Below are 23494 nucleotides of genomic sequence, written 5' to 3'. Positions count from 1 at the left end.
TACAACTTCACAGATCTAGGAAAGGCCTGGCGCTCACTTTAACAGCAGTCAGTGAAAATGTGTGAATCAATATTAATCACAGAGAATACCTACAGAAGTATATATATTTGCTTACATAATTGAGCAGCTATTAAATGCTATTGCACGGATGGAAGCTCTACTCTTGTTTTCCTTGGAGTTTGGTTTACTCAAGGTTGTAGAACAAATTGATAAGACTGGGTTAGTGTTGAAGCCTTTTAGAGGGAGCGTTTTACTCCCACCTATGGGCCAGCGTGCCTCTCAAAACTGCCCACTCAAGCTTCTCCTGGAAGGAAATGGTTTTGCTGGGTTGATTGGGGCAAATTCAAACGTAAAGAAGGCCTGCGGGATTACTCGGAATTGTGGCAACCACTCCTCCTCATGTAAAAGTGCATTTATTTTTCGGTATGAAAGAATAGGGAGGAGCATTTCCTAATCTTCACCTTTGTATACGTGGACGAGAACAAACACTAAGCCTAAATCATAATCTTCCCCCTTCCAGCTGTAATTCAAGCTGTCCTTCGGGGATGCAAGTAAAGCAGCATATCCTATGCTTCATCGGATGAATGAAAGAGATCAGAGCAGTGGCCTAAATCCTCTTATTCCAGTTTTCCAGATGTCTTTGAAAAATGCAAGGAAAACATCTACAGTGCTACTCTTTCACCTCAGCACTCTGGATAAAGTACACCACTCCCTTGTTGGCATTGCTATGCTCTGCTGCCTATTCAGAGAATAAGCAGACCAACTTCTTAGGGGTCCTAAAGGGATTATCACTAGAGATGCTAAGAGGCGACAGAGCAGTTTCTCTGAGCTGAGAGGTCACCTGGCGGTGTTTTCAAAGTGAGGGTTCCTACTGAACACTTAAAAGTTATCTTTAGTGCACATTAAGTTAGCTTCAAACACTTGTCACTCCAAGAGCCCTTGTATGGCTGGGTCGCTTCTGATTCTGAAGCGTGTCTGATCTCCACGTGGTCTTTGAACAGAGGGAATCTAGGTATCAAGCCATAGGACTGAACCTTTGTCTGTTGGCACAAGATCTCAAAGATGCGACTCCCAAGTGAGTGTTGGGAGTTTTCCTCTTGGATTTTTCTGTTTGTTTCAAGCATTTGCAGGCCCCTAAGAGTAGAGGCCAGTACGTTTCCCTCCATCCTTAATGTAGAACCCGCCAATGTGACATTGGAACAAATACAGTGGGACATAATTTTACTTAGGGAAGCAGCTGGTGCTGTCTCCTCTTCCGGTGCTGCAGGGAATGGTTTATTGGCACCTGTTGTCCAATTCCTACCAGATTTGATCTTGCCCAGACCAATCTCAGCTAACATCCATTGATAGGTGCTGAGGCCACTTACGCTGGATCTACAATACTGCTCGACACTGGGGACCTCGTTGAACAACATAATTACTACTCACTCATAGAAAGAAAAGCAACTCAGTAGGTATTTTCGACAATACTTCAGTGGTAGGTTGAACCATTTTTGGCACACACATGCGCCGCGGGCTGTCTCATTTCTAGAAGCGCTAAGACGCAGGAGTATCATAGCTGCTACCATGCCCTGATCTTCTGCCTGCAGGTACAACTGTTCACCACAGAGAACTGGACCTGCCATATATGTTACTGTAGCCTTCGAGATGACAGACTTCCTTTGTTTGTCATGAAAAGTTAAACCCTCTCAGACCACCCAACCCTCCCATCCAGAGTGACATAGGCTGAGAATACACTAAGGCCAAAACATCTTGCAATTTCTTAGCTACGGGACGACTTGAAAAACACTCCTGCTCAGTATAGAATTTCAAACCACTCTCCTAGACAGATGAGAAAATATCTCCTGTAACACAGTCCAAATCTAATCAAGGGTGAAATGTTTTTTTTCCGAGGAGTGTCATCTGAATTATAATAATGGGAGGAGGAAAGTCGCCCCTTACTACATTTATGAAGAACACTTTCAAAACCATGCACAATCCAAACCATACTAACCTTTCCACACACCACGAGAGGGGCAAAGAACTATGCAGTAACTGCAGGATCCATTTTACAAAATACCTTAAATTTCTCCGACACTGACCAGCTGAATTTAGCAATAAATTTTAACTTCACTCACAAAACGTTTCCTCAATCATATTTTGTTTCTGCACACACACCACACGCCACACACACACACAGACTCCCCTCAGTTCCCTTAACTGTCCTTCTTCTTGCCCAAATTCAACCCTACCATGAAAGCAACCTCACTAGATCGTAAACATTTCAGGATAAAATCCCACTTCTGTAATAAATATGAAAGCCATGTTTGTGTATCCAGCCTAACAATAACAGGTCTTTCCTTTGTTACAGGCGCTTTGACCTCCATATATACCATAAAAGAACACTTAATTTCTACTTTTGTCTAAAAAATGATGTTTCTTGTATGAAGAGATGATATATGGATGATGAAGTGAGTCTTGAAAGCTGAGAGGTTGGCAATGGGAGATCAGTGGAGCATTTGGAGGATGTGTAGATGTCTCGTTGAGGTGTTCTGGATTATTTGCAGTCTTTGGTGCAAAAAAGAGATGGTGTCTTCGTAACTGCCTGTTTGCACAGTGAAGATCTGGCAGAAGGGAACATTTGTAGCTTAGCGCTTCTGGAAGAAATACGGATGGGGATAATTCACTGTCGAGTATGAATGATGTAGAAGGTACTTTTTGTAACTTGGCTCAGTTGAGGGAAGCAGGAGACAAGCTGCAGTCCAAGGTTACTTACAATGTTCTCTCCTCTGTCAATGTTGCTGTTGCCACACTACACTCTGGGGCTAGATGGTTGTAAGTTGATAATTTCTACAATCTCTACATTTCAGCATCTCTGTTATGGTCCAGATTTAGGTGATTTATCAGTATTCATTAGTCGGTGACTCAAAAACAGTGGTGCATGATTGGTGTGTCAATGTCTCTTAGGTTTTCCAGATTTAACATGATCTTCATGCCAGAGGCCTAGTTGCAAAACCTCAGATTGAAGTATCTGTTGGCATCTAGTAGTTGGCTGAGATAGGCGTTCTCCTAATGCTTCTCTCTGTAATGGAGGCTTCGCTGCTGTAGCTAATATTCTCCTAATGCTCCTGACAGTGACCAATACTCAGATGCTGTACCTGATGCTCTCCTAATGTTACCAAATGTGATAGAACCCCCTCCTTTGTAGATCTGAAGTGTGAAAAATGCTCAGCGTCTGAACCCAATGTGCATGACTATGACAAAACCCAGCTACAGCACTTAAAGGCTAGGGACCACCGTTGTCACAACTCACCCTTCCACCATTTTTCGAAATAGTCTCCTTATGTTTCCCTGTACTTTCAATTTTAACTATGTTCTTGTGGGCCTTAATCCAAATGATCACTGGGCCATGGGCTGATGGGCAACTCGAGTGACTCGGAGTCGGCTGGGATGGAGGTTCTTAGTGTGTGTCCCACTATTTCCTCTTGTGAGGGTAACTCTATCAACCCTCCAGTATTGGGTACACCTTTACCCCTGTAAGGCAGGGAGGGTGAGTGTGTGTGCATGTATGTGTGGGGAAGAATGGAGAGCGCTGCCTGGCCATTGTAACTATAGGGTCAGACCATTTTCCATTCCTTCTCCTCCGAAGTAGCGGTCTGGCAATTCTGCCACAGCAGCGTCCCGTAAGGATTCATTTACCTCGCAAATAAAACATGCTGCCCCGTCTACCACCTCCACCCCTTGAGTCTACTATTAGTAAGCCTGTAATTCATATGTCAACAAATGTGCACCTAGGCCAGGAATTTGAACCTTAGAGACCCCTCGCCCAAACACCGACCCCATCTCTCCCTGCAGCAATAGCAGTCCAAGTCGTCCCATCTCCAATCAGACAAGGCATACCCTGCCATCTGAAAACTAAGGTGTACCACTAAACCAGCACCAGAACCAGCCATGAACTACAGTATTAGAACCTTGCTTAAAAGCTTATATGGACTAACATTTGCATCCTTAGTGTGCAATACATCAGGCTACCAAAATCATGTACCACTCTACAATATTCATTAGTTTATTATATAGGTTTATTTTTAAATAAGAACCCTGAGAAGGCATTTATCTTTACTATGATTACAAACATGTGCACACATTATCTGCTTCAACCTTCACACCCCTTCCCATGAGCTCGGCTTTGGCTTGGGGACCAAGCTACGCAAGGAAGACAGAGGTTCTGGGGGCTCAATGTACCACCACAGACCAGGACTCGGCAGTCTGGCCAATAGGGAACATATCCAGTGTCACCTTTGATGCTTTTAAGGGATCCCTATAACTTGATGCATCTGGGTACAGGCCTGGGAATGGGATTCTTATCTGAGGTGGTCCCTATGCTGGATACAGTGATGGAAGCTCAGCTTCTGTACCTGATGTTCGCCTGACACGTCGCCCGCACAAAGTCCTGGACATGGGGTCGGGTGAAATGCTCCTCATAGTAATCGATCAGCTTGGAGTAAACAGTGGGTACAGCCATGAAGAGACTGACGGGAGGACCACTCCGAGTCAGGAAATGTTCCCAAACCTGGAAGAAAAACAACAATAGACAGTGAAGGAGATTCATTTTCACTGTGATGGAAACAGCACAGGCTGACTGGGTGTTATTGTCACTGTGAAAAACATGACACATTGATAGGGTATATGTTGTGCTGTGATAGAAACCACACACTGATCAGGTGTAGTATCACTGTGATCGAAAAAGCACAAGCTGGTGTGGTGTATTTATCACCTCTAGAGAAACAACACACACTGACAGGGTTTGTGTTATCACTGTCACAGAAAACAGCACACATTGAAGGGTGTAATTATCACGGTTATGCAAACAACACACGCTATTGGGTGCTTGCTACTGCTGTGCTTGAAACAGCTCATGGAGTGTAGCTGCCACTGTGACTGACACAACACACACACTGAAGGACAGTAGTTAGCACTGTGACTGATACGGCATACAGTGATCAGACACTATTAGTTACTGTTACTATTACCCAATGCACAATACTCAATTCATCGACCTTGTAAGGATGAATGACTAAGCCTCCATAGCAGGAATTTTAACTTGTGACCTTTATGACGCCACATTTGTCAGGGACGGGTGTTCAAAGCACTGGGATTTCTGTCAGCTAAATGCTCATTGGAGCTAGGAGTTTCTGGCCAGAAGGGGGCTATGGCTTGAGCTTTATAGCTGACTGAAGGCATTTCAGGGTGGGTAAATAGGGCTTTAAAGAGAGATCATTTCATATTCAGCCTTATTGAGGATAATGCGACTGTAGGCTCAACGTGATCTCACTACTTAAGGCCTCATCATCACACAAGGCCCACTAATACCAATAGGGCTGGTAATGGGAGTTCCCAACCCCACCAGGAACACAAGATGAGTACTTCACCCGGAGACTTCAGATGCTGAAAACAGCCGAGGTCTCAGGATGAGAAGCAGGGCCAAACTTATAGGAATCAGTGCGGAAGCAGAGACTCTGCAGGTTATTCCCCAAAAGCCCATAATTAGGACTATTTCACGCACCCAGAGTTCCAGATGCACATGGTGTGGTGAGGAGGAGGAAATGGAGTACTGTGTAGAATTCGACCCAACTCATTTTGCAGCCCTTATTAGCCTATAAGATTGGGTGGTGAGGGATGTACACTAACAATGAATTCCCAGATTGCGCAAGATTCCCTTCCCTCACTGCTACCACCCATGAGCCTTGTAGGCAGCTCCCTTAAGTTGTAAACAACCACCATCATGGTGGAAGAGGACCAGAGCGAGTGAGTAGGAGCGCTACAGATTGTCCAGAATGCTAAGGGGCATAGCAGGAATGACAAAGATGGAATGAAAGAACGATGCGCAACCCTAAACATTACCTTCTTTGCAGAGAACTCTGGCAGCATGACACATGTGGCACCAACCCACAGGGGGCAGAGAAGCTTGTTGACTATACCATGTACGTGGTGCAGCGGAAGCACGTGGAGGATGGAGTCTTCCTTTGTCCACCCCCAGCTGTCAATGAGGCCAGTCACCTGTGAGGGGCGAGAAATAAGAAAGTACGTAAATATGTCGCTACCCCTATTTCCTACGAGTTAAATCGGTTGTGTCGCTTCAGGAGAGTGTTTGGAATGTTACACGTTAAAATGTATTTTTAGATGAATAGTTAACAGTACAGGTTTTTCAGTCTGGTATGGTGAGGTCTCTGTTGGATTGGTGGATTTTACCGGGGATTGTTGCATACATACACTGAGAAACACACACTCACTCATTTCTGTTTTGAAAGCCTTAAAAATGTTTATTTTACAAAACATTGTGTTTCTCTCATTTAGTACTCCCATTAACACGTATTCCTCTGTCTTTCCACTGCCTCTTAAGCTCCACTAATGCGCCCTGCTTGACATATGTATTATAACATTATATGTCGCAGCGATTGTCGGGAAATCTGACGCTCAGACCCCTTCTAGGTACCAGCCAGTATTGGAGCCGGGGAAGGGCTGCCGAGCTGGGGCGGAAGTAGGCCAAGAAGTCACCTGAGATTCACGTGAGCTTGCGCACTGTGAGGGAGATTCTCCGCCATTCACTCGGGTGTCCGTTTGGCACTGAAAGCTTTTTCTGTGTTTTCGGTACTGGAAACGTTTCATACTGTAACCATTTGCTGTTTCCTCCCAGGATTTTCATGCAGGGATGGGGCAGTCATTTTTAGTAGTGCTCTAATCTAACCTGTCCTAGCGCTGGGACAATCTTTGAGTAGCTGTGCACTCTAATCACAAAAAAACAACGTGTGCTCTGTAAATCCCAAAAACTATTTTGATCTGTGTCAGTGTAGGATTAGCTTTGTTCCAGGTTTCATCTCGTCTCCCTTGATTTATACTGCAGTAAGCTGTCTGGTTTCATTCACGCAGGGATGTGTTGACGATAATGGGAGATGGGGAAGTGGAGTTGCATGAATTAGTAGACAAACTTGCACACGTGTCACTTTTTCCTCCTGTAATGCACCGTTTGCTACCTCTTGTATTTTGTTTGCTCACAATTGTCACTTTTGCCTCATGTAATGTAACGTTTGCTTTTGTAATTTGTTCACTTGTAATTTTCTCCTCATGTATCAATACTATTCCTATTGTGAAGCGTTCTGACACCTTCGGGTTAAGTCCGCGCTATATAAAAACGCATAACATAAATAAATATAATAAATAAAAGGTTAGCTGAACAACCTTTCCGAAGGACAGAGCAGGATCACCTGCTCCCAAGTACGTTTGAGGTAGTTCCGGGGAGAAGCTTCCAGAAATGCCGACGCTCTGTGGCACTATTCCCTGTCGCGTGACGTCACTCTGCCACGAGGGGAGAAAGTACATCAGTGTGACGTAGTGGGGCTACGTCGCACGAAATGAACCAGCGCGTGCGGCAGGAGCAGAGGCCACTCGTGAGGTTTCCCTGGCTTACTGAAGCATGCTTGGTGTTAAAGGGCATGTGCATGGAGAAAGGCCTATGCTATAGGAGGATAAATAGTTTACCAAAGAAAATGTGAGACTTGTGGGGGGGAATGTAATCTTCTCACAGGCTGGTATCAAGTCCAGGAGTAAGCCAGATGGCATCAGGCATTAACGTCGTTTGGAGGGACCCAGACAGCCTGAATGAAGGGCACTCAAGGCCCAGCCAGCTGTGCAATGAATAATGCCCTCTTTAAGTTTGTAGCTCGGATGGGGCACGCAGTCCGCCGCATAAAGACAATTTAGAGGTACTGGCATCTTGCAAAACCTTGGTTAGGGGGTTAGGGTTGAGGATCATTGCTTCTTTTATTACCGGAAGCCATATTACTACGTAGGATCAAAATGGAGGAGGGGGTTGCTGGGGTATTAAAAAAAACAGGACAGTAATTCATTGTAAAGCACTAGTGGTCGAGTTTATTGAGCATGTGGTAGTTAAATTGCAGTTAAGCTCAAGTGAAACAGTCTGCATTATAGAAACCTATCTATCGCTGAAACCGCTACCTACATTCAAAACTCGACTTTAAGAACTAATACTATTGGCAGCTACTCTGGGAAGCAAGATGATTATAATGGGTGATTTCAAGCTGTTGTGCAGAGACATTCTGGCTAAAGAGACGCAGAGTTCTGGTGATCTTAGGGGCGAATTGCGGTTTGCGCGATATCCCGCTGTACTCAGTCACCGATACATACCATTCTGGGTTGGCGGTTTGCCACCAAGTTTGCTCGTCATGAGATAAAGAAGGGGAAATAAGATAGGATTGTTATTCTTATTTAAACTAGTCTGCGCAAAAGCTAAAACCATGGGCCAATAAATCAGGCTTTGAAAATTCAGGAATTTAAAATTCCAAATAAATGACAGGGGAAACCTATTCTAACTAATACGATGCATGATATTACGCTATCTTCATACCCGAAAGAGATCATGAAATGTACACCTTATCCCCCAGAAGAAAGAAAATGAATGTGAATTTGAATGGCTTGCCAATGAATTTTGAATTTCAAAAGATTTAGGTTCCAACTACTATTCGACCAGTAATACTATTTGTTCCTGATTGCTCCTAAATCAAGATTCCAAATCATGCACAGTCTTCGCCTGATGCAGGTGGCTGTCCTCCCAATTTGCACCAGGTAGAAACCTGGTGCAAATCAAATGGGCAAATATTGCAAAATTCTATTTTACACCCTCCGGACAAAGTAAACGCACCAATTGCAAGTCATACCTCATTTCGAGATCTGCAACATAGAATCAGATGCAAATTGGCAGACAGCTAACTCCTGCATCCTCCACTATCGGTAAAACAGTTCCTTGTGGCGCGCCTCAAGGATCTCTCACTCACCTGTGCTATTCAACATCATTATCCAGCCATTACATGACATGTTAAAGGACTCCTGGTTTGATCTTCCATCATTACACCGATGACACCCAGACCAACCACGCGTTGGAAGCAATGAGTAGGCCCAGAAGCATAGTCATGCACTGCCTTGCAGCCCCCCACTTCCCCCCAAAAGGATGCCATACAGAAGTTACTGAACTTTTCTTAGCAGCTCATTGCCTGCGGTGATAGCTGAATAAGAAGACTGCCTAATCTTAGTCCCACATCATGCCTCTTTCCTACCACACCCTACATTTTCTGACTCGTTATCTCATTCTTGCTGCTTCATTTTCTTCCCTGCATGGTCCCTTGGTCACTGTTTTGCCATCTTTCTCTTCCTCCTTTCCCTTTCTTGCTCCGAGTCCAGTGATGAAAACTAACAAGCATTGGCACAGCCAATAGATCTCGCTTTTGGGATCTTATAAGTGTTTAGCCATGCAACACAATCTTGTTTAATGAAGGATATTGTACTGGATAACTAAACACTTACAATGTCCCAAAGGCGAGATCTATTGGCTATGCTTTGGGGTGCCTTTTAAGTGTTTAGGTAGAGCTATGGATTTTGCCAATGTTTCTAAGCTGTGCTGTAGAGAAGTGTGGCTCCTGTGAGGCATGCTGAGAAGTTCTAATTAAAAAAGTGTAAGAAGCACTGAGTGATGCTGTAGTGTCGTTGAGTGATGCTGCGGGGGCCCTGAGTTATGCGGTGGTGGCGTTGAGTGAGGCTGTGGTGGTGCTGAGTGAGGCTGTGGTGGTGCTGAGTGAGGCTGTGGTGGTGCTGAGTGATGCTGTCATGGTGCTGAGTGATGCTGTGGTAGCGTTGAGTGATCCACTGCTGGCCCTGAGTGATGCTGTGCTGGCCCTGAGTGATGCTGTGCTGGCCCTGAGTGATGCTGTGGAAGCGTTGAGGGATGCTGTGCTGGCCCTGAGTGATGCTGTGGTGTCCCTGAGTGATGCTGTGGTGTCCCTGAGTGATGCTGTGGTGATGCTGACTGTTGCTGTGGTGATGCTAATTGATACTGTGGCATTGCAGAGTGATGCTGTGGTGGTGCTTATTGATGCTGGGGTGGCGTTGAGTGATATTGTTGAGTCCCTGAGCGATGCTGTGGTGGTGCTGAGTGATGCTGTGGTGGTGCTGATTGATCCTGTGGTGTTGTTGAGTGATGCTGTGTTGGCCTTGAGTGATGATGTGGTCTCGGTGACTGAAGCTATGGTGGTGCGGAGTGATGTTGTGGTGCTGCTGAGTAATGCTGTAGTGGCGCTGAGTGATGCGGTTGTGGTGCTGAGTGATGCTGTTGTGGTGCTGACTGATGCTGTTGTGGTGCTGAGTGATGCTGTGATGGCGTTGAGTGATGCTGTAATGGCTTTGAGTGATGCTGTGTTGGTGCTGAGTGATGCTGTGTTGGTGCTGAGTGATGATGTGGTGGTGCTGAGTGATGCTGTGGTGGCGCTGAGTGATGCTGTGGTGGCGCTGAGTGATGCTGTGGTGGCGCTGAGTGATGCTGTGCTGGCTCTGAGTGATGTGCTGGCTCTGATTTATGCTGTGGTGGCGTTGAGTGATGCTGTGCTGGCTCTGATTGATGCTGCGGTTGCGTTGAGTGACGCTGTGGTGTTGCAGAGTGAGAGAGTGAGTGAAGATGTACTGCCCAATTAGAGAGGGTGGAAAGAAAGAGAGAAAGGGAGAGAAAGGGTGTACAGAGAATAAAGGGTGGAGCGAGAGAGGAGAGAGAGAAAGAAGTGGAGAGAGAGTGAATGAAGGGGTGTGAAAGAGAAACAGATAAAGGGGTGAGAGAGAAAGAAAGGCTGAGAGAGAGAGGAGAGTTAATTAAGTAGAGCGAGAATTAGAGAGGGGAGAGAGAGAAAAGGAGAGCGTTATTGTTGACAGGGACGCCACATGCGTAAGAATAGGGATTTAACAATAGCTGGAAAAATTAAAAAAAGATGAATACGTTGTTTTGAAAAGCGCAAAATAAGGGCATGGAAATTGTCAGAGCTACGGTGTCTGCAGTTTCCTTACAAGAACGTCTACCGCTTGTGCTGGTACAACTTGTTTCCGCATGCCTAAGTTATAAAAACAATGTCATCAATGATAGAGGGGACAGGAGCATATTTACGTACTACACAAATTCGTGTAACTATATTAGAGGTCAAAAAGCTGCGAATGGAACGCTATATAAGAGCTCGCATGACAAGACTAGGGTCGAGGGAGATAGGGGAGCAAGCGGGGGTACAGCGAACGTTTACTTTGTAAAAATACAAGAGAGGTCTCTCGTGGGGTCCCGGGATAAATCCTTGACGCATAACTCTGCATCGATAGCACAACGGGAAATGAGCAGCGCCATCTTAAATGGAACAGTGTCCGATTTGCTCCGGAAGTGTATTCACGTCGTAACCGGAAGATTGGTTACGAGTGAAAAAGAAAATTAAACGTGAGCATGTTCAGCATGGCGTATTTACTAATGTTTGATACGTGCTTCCTACAGAAAATTATTAAAACAAACAGTGCGTAAGGAGAATCATGTTTTCCACGAATATATGTACAAGAAGTGGCAGCACTGGTCAAAGCAACAAAGCGGTCCCAAGCACGCAAAATCCATCCGCCATGTTAGAATGGATGCAGTAAGATATATTAAGATACTAGTGGAAGAAAGTACAAGGGCTTAAACCAAAGAAACACTCTATGATGAAGGGGGTTGAAGGACAAAAAAGAAGTATAGCGCTTGCAATCTAATATAGCTATTTTCTTGTGTCTGGTTTGAATTGAAACACCTAAATCTTGAATAGCCGATACGCATTCGGAGCGTCAGTGCATTGGGAATACTGAAGGTCTAAAAACTAAAAAAGGGCTATAAAGGGTCAAGGCTCCGCCATATTGGAGTGGCTAAAGAACATGAAGATAAAAAACACTGGCCACGCGCCCTTGAAAGTGACGCGGCAGTAAAAGTGAGAGTGATTGCGATCGCGGGCTGTAAGGGTGCCCGCGAGCGATGCACTTAAAGACCCGTAACGGAGGATAGACAGATGGCGGCTGCTCGAGTGCCCGTGTGCGTAACCGCAAGCTTGAGGCCAGCAAAAGGCTGTGGTAGCACTTTTAAAAGCCACTTATTAAATGTCTTGCCTGAATCAGCGCATGCGCTACTCTGGCAAGACCTAAAAATGAATGCAGATGACCACCATCTGCAACCAGCAGCACAGATTAAGAAGAGGGGTTGTGATTGCATCTCACATTCTGCACAATACTGACTGTCTTCCAAAGTGGCCAGAGTGGAATTTTAAGTGTTTACGATTATTCATTGGCCAACATACAGCTCTGGGGCTGATTATTTAAAGAAGGCCCTGCAGATTCGTCATACCTTCCACCGGGAGGAACTCATCTAAATCAAGAAGCGTAAATCCCTAAAAAAAGCATGCGTTTGTGATCCTTGAGTTACCTCGTTTAATTATTTGGTTCCCCACATCCGTCTGACGTCACTAAGTTTTAGTAAGTGCATAAACCCTGGCCTGCTCGTTCTCGCGCGCTTGGAAGCCTCTTGTGGGTCTAAAGCGCTCTGCAAAGCCTCGGTGATAATGATTTGACAATGTGAGAGCTGCGGGGAGTGAGGTGTCGGCCCCAGGCACATTTCACTCCGAGGTGCCAGCACTGCCAGCAGCTCCCCAGGCGCTGGGTGCCGGGGTGGGAGTCTGTCATAATTAGCCCAGATAAGTGTGTACATGTTATATGAAATATGCATCGATAACTACATTCTCTAGGTAGCTTTTTAAACTCAAAGCTGTAGAATTGTTTTATTGTATCATTTAGCCAGAGAGAACTCTCACTTGGCTTGGCTCAGAGGTTCTTTTATTGTATTGGGCATGCTTATGAAGTGCAACTCTATGCCAAGGGGAGTCGGGCCCTGTACACATCAACAGGAAAGACAGTCAACATCTGAGGATAGAAAGACATGCAAGTACGTTTACATTGTCAACTAGGGAGAACAAATGTTTAGAAAGAAGGTAGAAACTCGGCGTCACAGGGGGTGAGGTGGGGAAATAAAGAGTATCCTCTAGCAGGGTACGGGAATCTTGAAGAGCCAGGCTGACCTGCAACACATGCAGAAGAAGGCTGGGGTTCAAGGGAGCATGTCCCAGTGTCCGCACGTATGCAGGACACGCCTGGTGACATGTGCTTGCTTTGGGCCCTTTAGATATCTAACTTGCCCAGGGACGTGCTCCTAGATGTGCGCTCACCACCAGCAGCATCCCGTTTAGAGGAAAAGCAGGGTGTGCTCAAATGGAGTGCCTCCCAGATCACAGAACAATCTTTGAGGTGGATTCTGGCAGGAGAGGGAGCCAAGACAATTCTTTCAAGGCTGGGGAGTTGTGCTTGAACTCACTCTCTTTAATAGAAAAGGGAATGTGGATGCTGAACAGGATTTAAGACACCTGTCCCCTATTCTATACTATTAAGAAATACTGCATTGTCTGCATTTAATATATGTAGGATACACACTGTCAAGATTCTTGTGACATGCACTGCTTTTGCAAGATATTGCAGCCAATAAAAATGAATACGTAAAGACAGCATTCCCAGAGCATCTGCTAGTTCAGTGTGACCACAAAGATTGAAAGTTTCCCTTATGTTGTTGAAATGGACTGCAGGAATGTCTGCTGAACCTGAAAACTGCTCGCTGTCACACCAGATATCTGTACGACAAGAGCTGAGACTACTGCTGCCATTTTTCTCCATAAACTGAGGTGTCACATAAGATTTCATAAAAGGAAGTAATGAAAAGAAGACCAGTGGGCAAAATACATTGCATGCAATTGGCATCTCGCTTAGACATCAGGCAGGCAGAAAATGGGTATTTAACGAGCATGCACTGTATATTTTAGGGTTCTCGTCAGTTATTGTGAAGACATGTACCTTTTCCTCCTCATTGACCATGCTTCTCTTATTAACAAGGTCTAGTATTGATACTCTGTTTTCTTTATTATTAATTCTATAAAGTATTGCAGGTTGGGGGGTCATAGTACTAAGGGCTTTATTTACAAAATCTGGTCATGACATAGTTGTGTATTACTCCTGACATAGGTATAACTTACTCCTGAATTTTTCGGGGTAAAACACACTTTCTCACAGTAAAAGAATTTTCACGAATTGGGGCCTAAGTATGTTCTGACACTTTTGTGTTGGGCTATTGCCAGAATATGCTCCCCTAGTCTTCTGTTTCATGAGTCCACTATCAGCCGGCCACAGAATCCCATAATTTAATTACAGCACACATACAAAATGCTATCTGTTTTTTGTTTTAAGTTGGAGGACCTGTAAACCACCTATTAAAGGCAAAGTCCCCTCATCTTAATGCTGTGAATGAATTAAACTTGGTTCACATGTTCATTCCAGTCTCCACCTAAGTGCTGCAAGGGCTCACCTGCAAAACATAACCCTGCTAAGTCTTTCTCTTTCTTTGCAACTACTGCTGATATTAGTCCAAGATGGAGTGAGGTCATATTATTGGATAGGATTGTGTAGATGAATACTGGCCCAAGCACAGCTTGTGCGGTAAGGATTAATCAAATATTTTTTTCTAATCTTTAGCACGATTAAAGACTCTAATTTATGATATAGCATCTCTTCAGTATCCAGGTTTTGGCACCAGTAGTCTGCATGACCTCTGAGCGTGCGATCTAATGACAGACTCCCTTGTGGTAAGTGTCCAATTCTGATGTGTAAGAATTTTGAGTTATATCTCAAATTATTCTGGAGAGGATGCCCTTCAGAGATGGTCTAGCAAATTTACAACCCTGGTTAGCAGCTGAGGCCTTCAACTTCAATTACATAACCAGTGCCCCTCTCCTCCCTCTACCCTGATATGCAGTTCCATTGTGAGACTAACGTCAAAGTTCAAGGGCTGGATACAAGAAGCTTATAGTATTATTTGGCCCAGACCTGTTCCTATATGAAGGGGTGGAGTATGAAGCGTGGATCGAACATGTCACACAAATGGAAAAAGAGTAGACCTGTCCCACAACAGATGAAAATGCGCCCAAGAAGAGACATTCATAGAGTTACAGGGTTGGAAGTTAAAGCAAGTGATATGCTGATGACCTTCAAAGGACTAAATTGTGTCACTCGGAAAAGGGACAATAATCCTAATGAAATACCCAAATAAACAGAGAAGCTATTATAGTGTCAATAAATACAGTCCATTCCTCAGTTAGCAGTTCCCTAATAGCAAGAAGGACTTGCAGCCCATGTGGATGGGTTCTCTCAGATTTAACCAAGTACTCAGGAGACAAAACAAGTTACTGCTAAAGCAACGCAAATTGCAATGCACAAAGCATGATCCTGCATGAGAAGTTGTAGTTAAGGGTTACTGGGCGTTATCCAGTACAGAAGGATATTTACCATTGGTGGTTCTGGACCAGAATGCCTTTTCACCCTACACTGGATAGCAGTTGACTCTCTCAGGGTTGCAAGCAGCCAAGGATTACTCCAGGAGGTGAATGAGCTTAAAAAGACCGATGTGACATAATAGCTAAGACTCTAGAACTGCAATGTCCAGGCAGTGCTTTACATAATAAACACACTTTAATAATGGATAGACAAACACAATGAACATCAATGTGACAACCTCCACTGTCTTTATAGCTCCTTCATGCTATGCAGTAGTCTTCTAATTATACTGAGCCCTATGGCCAACATTATCCCGAGGTAGATCCTTTAGCCTTTTCAGAAGCTTGGGTGTCCTTGAAAAGCATGGAATTGGATTTTGAAGCCATACAGGGATGAATTCTGGTATCCAAGCTCTACTTTTAAAAACCAACTTTGTACACAAGGATGCTTTTGCATAATAGGTGATGAGAATTAAAAAGTGACTACATCTCAGCCATTTTTAGCTGCTCTGGGCAGCGTACCAGCCCATCTTTTTTCCCATCATGCTACCTCAAACAGGAACCTACCATAGGCAAATAAGCCTTCCTCCTGCTCCAATAGGAACTGTTTTGCGTGAACTACCGGGCAAGGTCCCCTCTGAATGGGAACGCAATGAACCCCAGGCCAGTTTTGGCCCAGTTAGGCCTCATCAGTTAGGTATAGCTTGAGTCCTATAAAACAGTGAGCGTGCGACCCACCTCTGAGCATACCCATCACACTTAGGGTGTTGCACTGAGGAAAGAAGTGGTGCGTGGAGTGTTGAATTAATCTCAGCCATTTGGAATTACTGGGGGGTGCATCCCAGTCCGTATTTTTTCTGGCCACCAGGCCATCTCAGACATGACAGTTGGTATCGTAGGAGACAAAAACCTTACTAGAAGTGTCCAACTATCAAGATGATATAATTGTCCATAGAAGTATTACTGAAAGTTAAACGCTGACTGAAAGAGGAGATTGAAATTATGCCTGGACAGGTGCCTCTTATGTGACTGGATGAATTTATTGTAATCTAGGCCATTGGTGATTGCTAGAGGGCGAGATCTAGTCCATTTGTTGCTCACTGTTCCACTGTAGACAGACCAGCCTTATGTAGATCAGTCTTAATCATGCTCTAATAGGAACAGTCCTGGTTCTGGTACAATGGAACGGTTCACCTGGTTCTACCAAGCCAGGCATCCTCCAAATTAAGGGGGCCTTAAATGAGAGCACAGGCAACCTCAGGCAGATTTATACTATTCTAGTGGTTATGTTTTCTAGAATGAAATGTGTAGGGCATACTGTCTCAGGAGGTTGCTTAGGTGTAAATCCAGTAGAGTTGGAGGTGCTTGGTGTCGAAAGGTAGGGCCGAATTCGACCAAGAACCCTTCAGTATTTGCCCGGCGTTAGCCGCCTCTCATACCATTCGAGATTACCAAACAAAGAGGCAGGAGCTGGAGACAGAAGGCAGGAAACAGGAGTTTATTCCGACGGAGCAGAACACGTCAAATCAGACAACAGGGTATCTTCTCGAGGTGCTCTAAACGCATCCTTGAGGCCTGGCCTCTTATACACAGGTTTATTGCTTTGTTACATGAAACACATTCTTGCCAATACTTTGATGTAGGGAAAGACATCCTCGGAATCCCCGCTTCACCCCCGTTCCCACACATATTTACTGTAGAGTTCCCACCCCAACCTCAGCATGTGGTGGTTGTCGCGCAGCTGGACATTCTGCTGGGAACGGGAAAGTGGGCGATCGGTCGGATCTGGAGGTGTGAGGGTCTTGATTAACCACCGCTCCTTTGATGTGAGGCGAGGTCCTGCTGTAGGGGGCAATAAACTGCATCTGTCTGGCTAGGTGATGGCCTGGGATCGGGCTGGACAATCGGGCAGGGAGGAAGAGGTTATCAAAAAGGGGCTTGTTCTTGAATGAGATGAAAGAGCGAGGGGGTTAAGCACGGGATGTGGCTCGGAGACAGGGTCGCGCTAGAGGTGCGCTTATGGTCCAAGCAGGAGAAACCGGGGGGCTGTCGGGGCGCGGGGGAATGCTTGCGAGGCTAGGGTGTGAGGGGGAGAGGCGCGCAGGCTATTGGCAGTGGGCAGAGGGGTCGTGACACAAAAATGGCTGCCACCTACTTTCGCGATGGGGCCTAAAAGGGACAAGATGGTGTGGCCAATGTTTCATGATTCTCACTTTACGCTCAACAGTGGCTATGGTGAACATAAATGAACGCCGCTTATGTATACCGATTTTAGTCATTTTCCACAGTCCCCAGTTTTTATCATGAGTTAGTTCATTTCTGTTCATGTCTGAGGTAAGGACGTACAAGCTGACATTTAGTTATACTAATAAGGGAAGTATGCGGCTGGGCTGTCTATTGAGGTCTTTGGTAGTCCGTATGCATTACGGGCAGATGGAAATAATCCTACTATAAATGCTGACAGAATCGTACATAACCACATGTAGTCAATGCGATAGGCGAGGAGGCAGTGCATATAAAATTACATTAGCTGTGTCATACGTTAGACCTTGGAGACGGGGACATTATTTAGACGATGTAGGAAATTCGTTCGAACACAAGCATGATGTCATACAGAAAATGTTCTGGCAGAATAAGGGCTATTATCACTTGAGGTCTGGACTCCATGGGGATCAAAACTAAACAGCATGTTCATGTGCATAACTGGTGTTCTACAATCATCAAGGTATAGAGTTAACGCCTTCTTAGTTATCCTTGTACAATTGAAAAGTGACCGATGTAAGGTTATGAAAACTCAATTGGGTGGTAATCAATACGAAGCGGTTGGGAGAGAAATTCAGCTTGACAAGGGACAGTCAAGGGGTGGCAATGTTCAAAAAGGGTTCGTCTGTCCAGTGTCTTTTTACAGCGAGCCATCACTGGTAGGCTCTCATCGTTCTTCCTCTTTCGTTGGCGCTGTTGAGCACCGGCGGTGGAGCTACGCGTCCGGCTCTACTTCAGATCTCGCGTTGCAGGGTGTGGCCATTCTTTGCTCTTGGACCACAGTCCTGTGTTTGTCCTCAGAGTCAAGTTCAAAAATTCCATATGAAAAAAGGGGGGGTTATGGGGGCGTGCTTTGGGAGGCCGAGGGAAGAGAGGGTGGAGTGGGATCAGATCTGAAACGGACCAAGGAGGGCAGAAATTTCAAGCAAGCGGGCCAATCAATCGGGCACAATGGGCTGGGACTTTCGGCACGAGCTCATCAACGTGCAGGGGCTTCTGGGCGGCCCTTCTTTCCTTCACTTTCCACGCTGAGAACGGTGCCTTGTCCCGCAACTCTTTGCTCTGTGGCTCCACCTTGGTCGAGGTCATAGATATTTCCCGATCTGCAGCCCGGCTGTGCGTCACATCCGGCCCCTCTCCTCCGACGACTGCACGTTATCCTTAAATGAGTACAAAAAAACGTTTTTTTAGAGAATTGGCAGGGGGAGACGTTTACACACTTTAATTTCTCTCCCAACCCCAAGTAGTTGGGGAAACGTTCATTGGTCACGATAGGGTGGATGCTTAGTAATCCTTACATCGGTGTATGTTGTTAACTCATGCATCATTACTGTAGTGCAGGTCGGCAAGCATTTTTTTATTTTCAAACAACATGTCTGTCTGGCGTTTTACTCTTGTTATATTTGCGAACGTGGCAAGAAGTCTGATATCTAAAAATTACATAGTTTATCGAATTCAAACCGGCTCCTTCAGTAGAGACTCGCGTTTGTCTAAAACAAATCCTGTTGAGCTATATGTTTCTTCAAGGTCTGTTAATTTATAAAAAATGTGAAATGCTGTTATCATGGGACTATAGCTACAGTCTTTAAGATTTTCTGGGACGGCTGGTACAGAACTGGGACCATTCTGGAGGAACGGGGACGTATCGGACATTCTATTTTTGTACAATGGGCGGTGGTAATACGAACGATGAGGGTGGTGTTACCAAAGTACTTAAGACAAAAGCCACTGACATATAGTTGGCTTTTTAAGGGTCAGATTAGGGGACATCAGTCGTCTCACCTGTCCTTTCTTTCTCAGCCAATTAAGTTTCATCGTTTTACAGAAAGGAGAGGCAGTAATATGGCAAAATACGATTGTTTTGTTTCTGTCAATTTGTTCAAACACTGTTGTGTCTAAAAGCCAATTATTCCCATACCGGCGAGGTACAGTGTCGTCATTTATTCAAAAGGGAGCGAGGGAGCCCTCAGAGGGAGAGAGCGTCGTGCGTACCAAATAGGCTATTAGTACACGTACAACAAAAAAAGAGGGAGAGAGAGAGAGAGAGACGTGTACAATAATAGGCTATTCAGTGCACACACATATAGATCGGTACGGGTCAGTTTCACGTATAAAACACAAGCTGAGGGAAGACATAAATTCATAGTTTACGTATACACAAATACCAGATAGGGTGCGACAGTACATACATCAAGTACGAAAACTTAAGATAAAACAGAGGGCTATTTTTGGCGAAAGAGCCTTTTCATGAGTGTTGCATATTTTCAGTACTCCATTTAATTCATTTGGGGGTCGAGCTCTTCGTTCTCCTTCCTTCCTAATAGCAGACAATTTCTGTTGGTAACCTCGCTTCAATAAATACTTACTCCTTTTAATTGGTCGGACACTGGTCCGGTCGTGCTTATACTCACAGTGGGGTCTTCCAACATCTAACAAATGACGATCCAAGTTGAGGTAAAGGAGGGGTGTCTGTCGGATGTGCGATGGTGTAATTCTGACTTTTCTATGAGGATGGAAGAAGAGGGGGTGAATCTAAAACATGACAATATCCCTAATTTCTGGGCTGAGGGGGGGGTTTTGGATGAACCCCAACCCGGGGTATCCTTAACTTTTCTCATCTAGTCTGCACATTAAGTTGACTCACTGGTGCGCGTCATTTAGGGCGTTCATTTGGGATATCGTTTGGGGTCCGAGGTACTACAATAACCCTTCAAGTTTCTGGCGTAGGCCACTCTCCCATTCACTAGCTCCAGAGAGGGAGAGAGTCGTTCCTAGGTAGGGTAAGTGCTATATTCTTTTTCGTCCTTCACATGCAGGTATCATGTTCAGGCTTGTTTTTCTTATTCCATTAACCGCTCGATCCATACCTCAGCCATACAAAAAAAGCATTCGTCCGTCAACCCAGACGTGCGCCACACATGAGCATTCATACAACACAAATCGGGGCCCACGCGCGCATTCATACCATACAATTCTTCTTCTTTCTGCGTGTAACACGGTGCATTCTGGGTCTTCTCCATACTCCAGCTGAAATTCCGATATTAACCTGTAGAGAAAGAGAAGGGGGGGGGGGGGGGTGACAGCGTACAAAGCACATCAGCGCACAAAAACACGAAAATGTTTTACCTACCACGTGCCTAACTTATCTTCTTTGGGAAGCAGTACCTTGCATCTCGGCATTGCAGCCCAGAGGAACTGGTCTATTGTCCTATTCATAGATGTATCTAAATATCCGAATCTTTTACCTATTGCTTATGCTGCAGGAATGCAAAAATACGACAGATCTTGACTATTCTTTTCGCATTGTTCGTATGTACCATGCCTTTCTAATTTTTCATAACCAAAATTGCTTCATTTTACTTGTCCTTTATTTATTTTGAAAATAGTAGCCTTTATCCGAGAACCTACCAATCTAAGTGACTGAGATGAGGCTAGTTCTACATATTTTATTTTTTTTCTTTTAAAACCTTGATTGAAAAAGATGTCAGCATAAAAATACGGGCCTCCAACCATACAGGCCGGCCACGGGGCAGACGGGAAATGTATGAGGTAAGGAGAGATCACACTTGTAGGATAGGAGTACGTAATGAGCGAGCCATTGTAATTGGAAAAACTTAAACGAGACAAATGGTTGCAGGATCAATGAAGGTTGATTTTATAATTGAAAGTAAAACAAGATCAGTTACAATAAAATCGTTTATACGCATACCATGGGCGAGCATCATGAGTAGCATTACTTCGAAAATACAATAATCAATAGTGAATAAGAACCAATATCAGTAGGGTTGTCCGCATGCCCAGTCAGTACCCTTCCCCGCCCGCCACGTGCTCAAGGACCGTATACATATCCCATAATATCAAGGCTACGTAACTAAAACTTCATAAGGAGTTGCAAGTCTCGCCTATACTGGCGCCATTTTAGGGCGTGGCCGGGTGGGTCCAGAGTATAGTCCAAATGCCTCCGACAACTAGCGGCCGGACCAGAATCCCTTTCGGTAGTTCAAAAAGTTTGTTAGCGCCAACGGAGAGGACAAGCGGCGTGGGCTGCGGCTTAAAGGCGAGGAAGGCAAAATCTTCCCTACCGGGTCACGCTGAGGTCCCACCGGAGCTGATCGAGTTGGCAGTCTACAGTGTCTCTTAGTAATTCGGACAAAGGCCGGTGTCAGCATGAGAGCACCACCATCTTGTGACAACGTTGTGGCCACTCCGGAGAGCGGGACAGCGGGTGTATCCCTCCACAGATATGTTGAATCAGTCTTTCCTTCGATACCAGATGTGGATAAGGTGGCGGTCGCCCGGGGCAGTGGCATATCCATGGGGGATAGTCGAGCAACAGTGGCGGTGGCCCCCACCGGAAGCCTGCGGGAGTCGAGGGCCAGTGACTTTCGTAGAATTTTTTTAAAACTGAGAGGACGTCTTCAAGAGTGGGGCTCATGCCCGAGCAGGAAAGCATCCGAGTTCCAAGGCAGCCCAGAGCCACTCCAATGGACCAGGCCCAAATCCGGGGTGTCGGCCGCCATTTTGTGAGCTCCGTGGCAGCCGCCTGTCGCTGTACCGCAAGATCGGGTGCAATTCAGCCGGATGGTGGATGAGACGCTGTGCCGCAAGAGCGGGTGAGACTCAGCTGGCCGAGCGAGGCACTGTTCCGCAAGAGCGGGCGCAACTCAGCTGGCCGAGTGAAGCGCTGGGGTGCAGCTGAGGCACCTCCACCTGGGGAGGTGGGGGAGGCTCGTTCGCGCCGCCTCTCCCTCCCAGTGCACCCCACGCCGTCTGGATGCCACCTCAGGGCGGTCGAATGGGAAGGCCAGTACAACAACATCGTGGCCGTGGTGCTTCCGGGCCATCCACCCAACGACCTCTTCGGCCGATGGCTGCCAGCAAGGCCTTGGCGCGTTGGGTAGCTTCATGCCTATTCGCTCAACGGGCCGCTACCGACGCTACCTCGCCGGCTGATGGCTTTTGTAGACTTTTTATAGCCCAAAGCCTACTAAAAAGTAGCTCAAAGTAGCCCAACATTGAAGGCGGGACAGGAACAGCGTTAAGCAGACGGCGAATGCGTTGGGTTTGTTGTTGCAGCCGGCTGCCATGTAAATAGTTGTTTAATAAAAAGTTTTAAATAGTTGTTTAATAAAAAGTTTAACATGTTACTTTGCCGGAGTGTTGTATATATTTATAATATTTGCATAGGGTTTGTCGTTATTTGGGCGGGGTGGGCGGTGGAGCCGAGCTGTCTTGCAGCCATCATGGCGTCAAGCTCGATTCTTCTCACTAGTTTCATATTTCTCATGAGGGGTTGTTCCTAATGTTTCTATTTTAGCGAGGTCAGAAAAGAGATCCCATCAGTGGCCTACTGATTTTGCTCGATTCCTTTTGTTTTTCCTAACGATTTTTATGTTTTTTGTTTGCTAGAACGCTACAGCGGCTAACCCGCAATTTTTTTAATATATTTATGTCCTTTTTAGGTTTCGCCTGGAGCACGGAGCTTTAGCTCCGCCTCCAGAGAAATCTGTAGTTTTCAGTAAGGGACACTTGAATCCGCCCTCTGTTCCATTGGCTAGCTCCATAAATGGAGGCTAGCCATTGGAACAGAGATCTGTCCGTCATTCACGGACCAGATTCGGGGGCGTTCCCGAGATTTTTTCCATGGGCGTTCCCTCTGTGTAGTCATCGGGCGGTGGGCGGGTTTCTTTTTTTTGTCGTCCGTGTTTGCTTTTGTCATTACGAGGCCGACCGCCAGCGGAAGAAGTCTTCCTCTGGTAAGTGCTTGTTGCGTCTCATGTCGTCTGTGCCGTTTCGCCCCCCCCCCCGCTGTCCCTGCGCCGTTCCCAACCCCCCCCCTCCTGTGCCCGTTCCCGCCCCCCTCCCGCTGTCCGTGTGTCATATTTTACCCTGGATCTTGTTTTGCAACTTTTGTACTTGCACCAGTGAACTAAGAAACCGGTGCCTTAATCGGTAGCTTGCCCTCATGCGTTTCAAGCCTCGTTTTATTTATCTAA

The 23494-nt window shown here is 45.7% G+C and overlaps 1 protein-coding gene across 1 annotated transcript in view; it reads right to left on the bottom strand.

Moving 5' to 3' along the window:
• ACSF3 (acyl-CoA synthetase family member 3) overlaps window positions 1-23494 on the bottom strand; it is a 407017-nt gene that overhangs the window by 353179 nt on the left and 30344 nt on the right. Inside the window, exons 3-4 of the mRNA XM_078671571.1 lie at window positions 5881-6036; window positions 4395-4549 (exon numbers count right to left, since the gene is read on the bottom strand). Of these exons, the coding sequence (XP_078527697.1) occupies window positions 4395-4549; window positions 5881-6036 (311 nt within the window). The remainder of the gene's footprint in view (window positions 1-4394; window positions 4550-5880; window positions 6037-23494) is intronic.

This window comes from Lissotriton helveticus, chromosome 12, assembly GCF_964261635.1.
Source record: "Lissotriton helveticus chromosome 12, aLisHel1.1, whole genome shotgun sequence".
Taxonomy (NCBI): Eukaryota; Metazoa; Chordata; class Amphibia; order Caudata; family Salamandridae; genus Lissotriton; species Lissotriton helveticus.
This window is presented reverse-complemented; position numbering and strand designations above follow the sequence as displayed.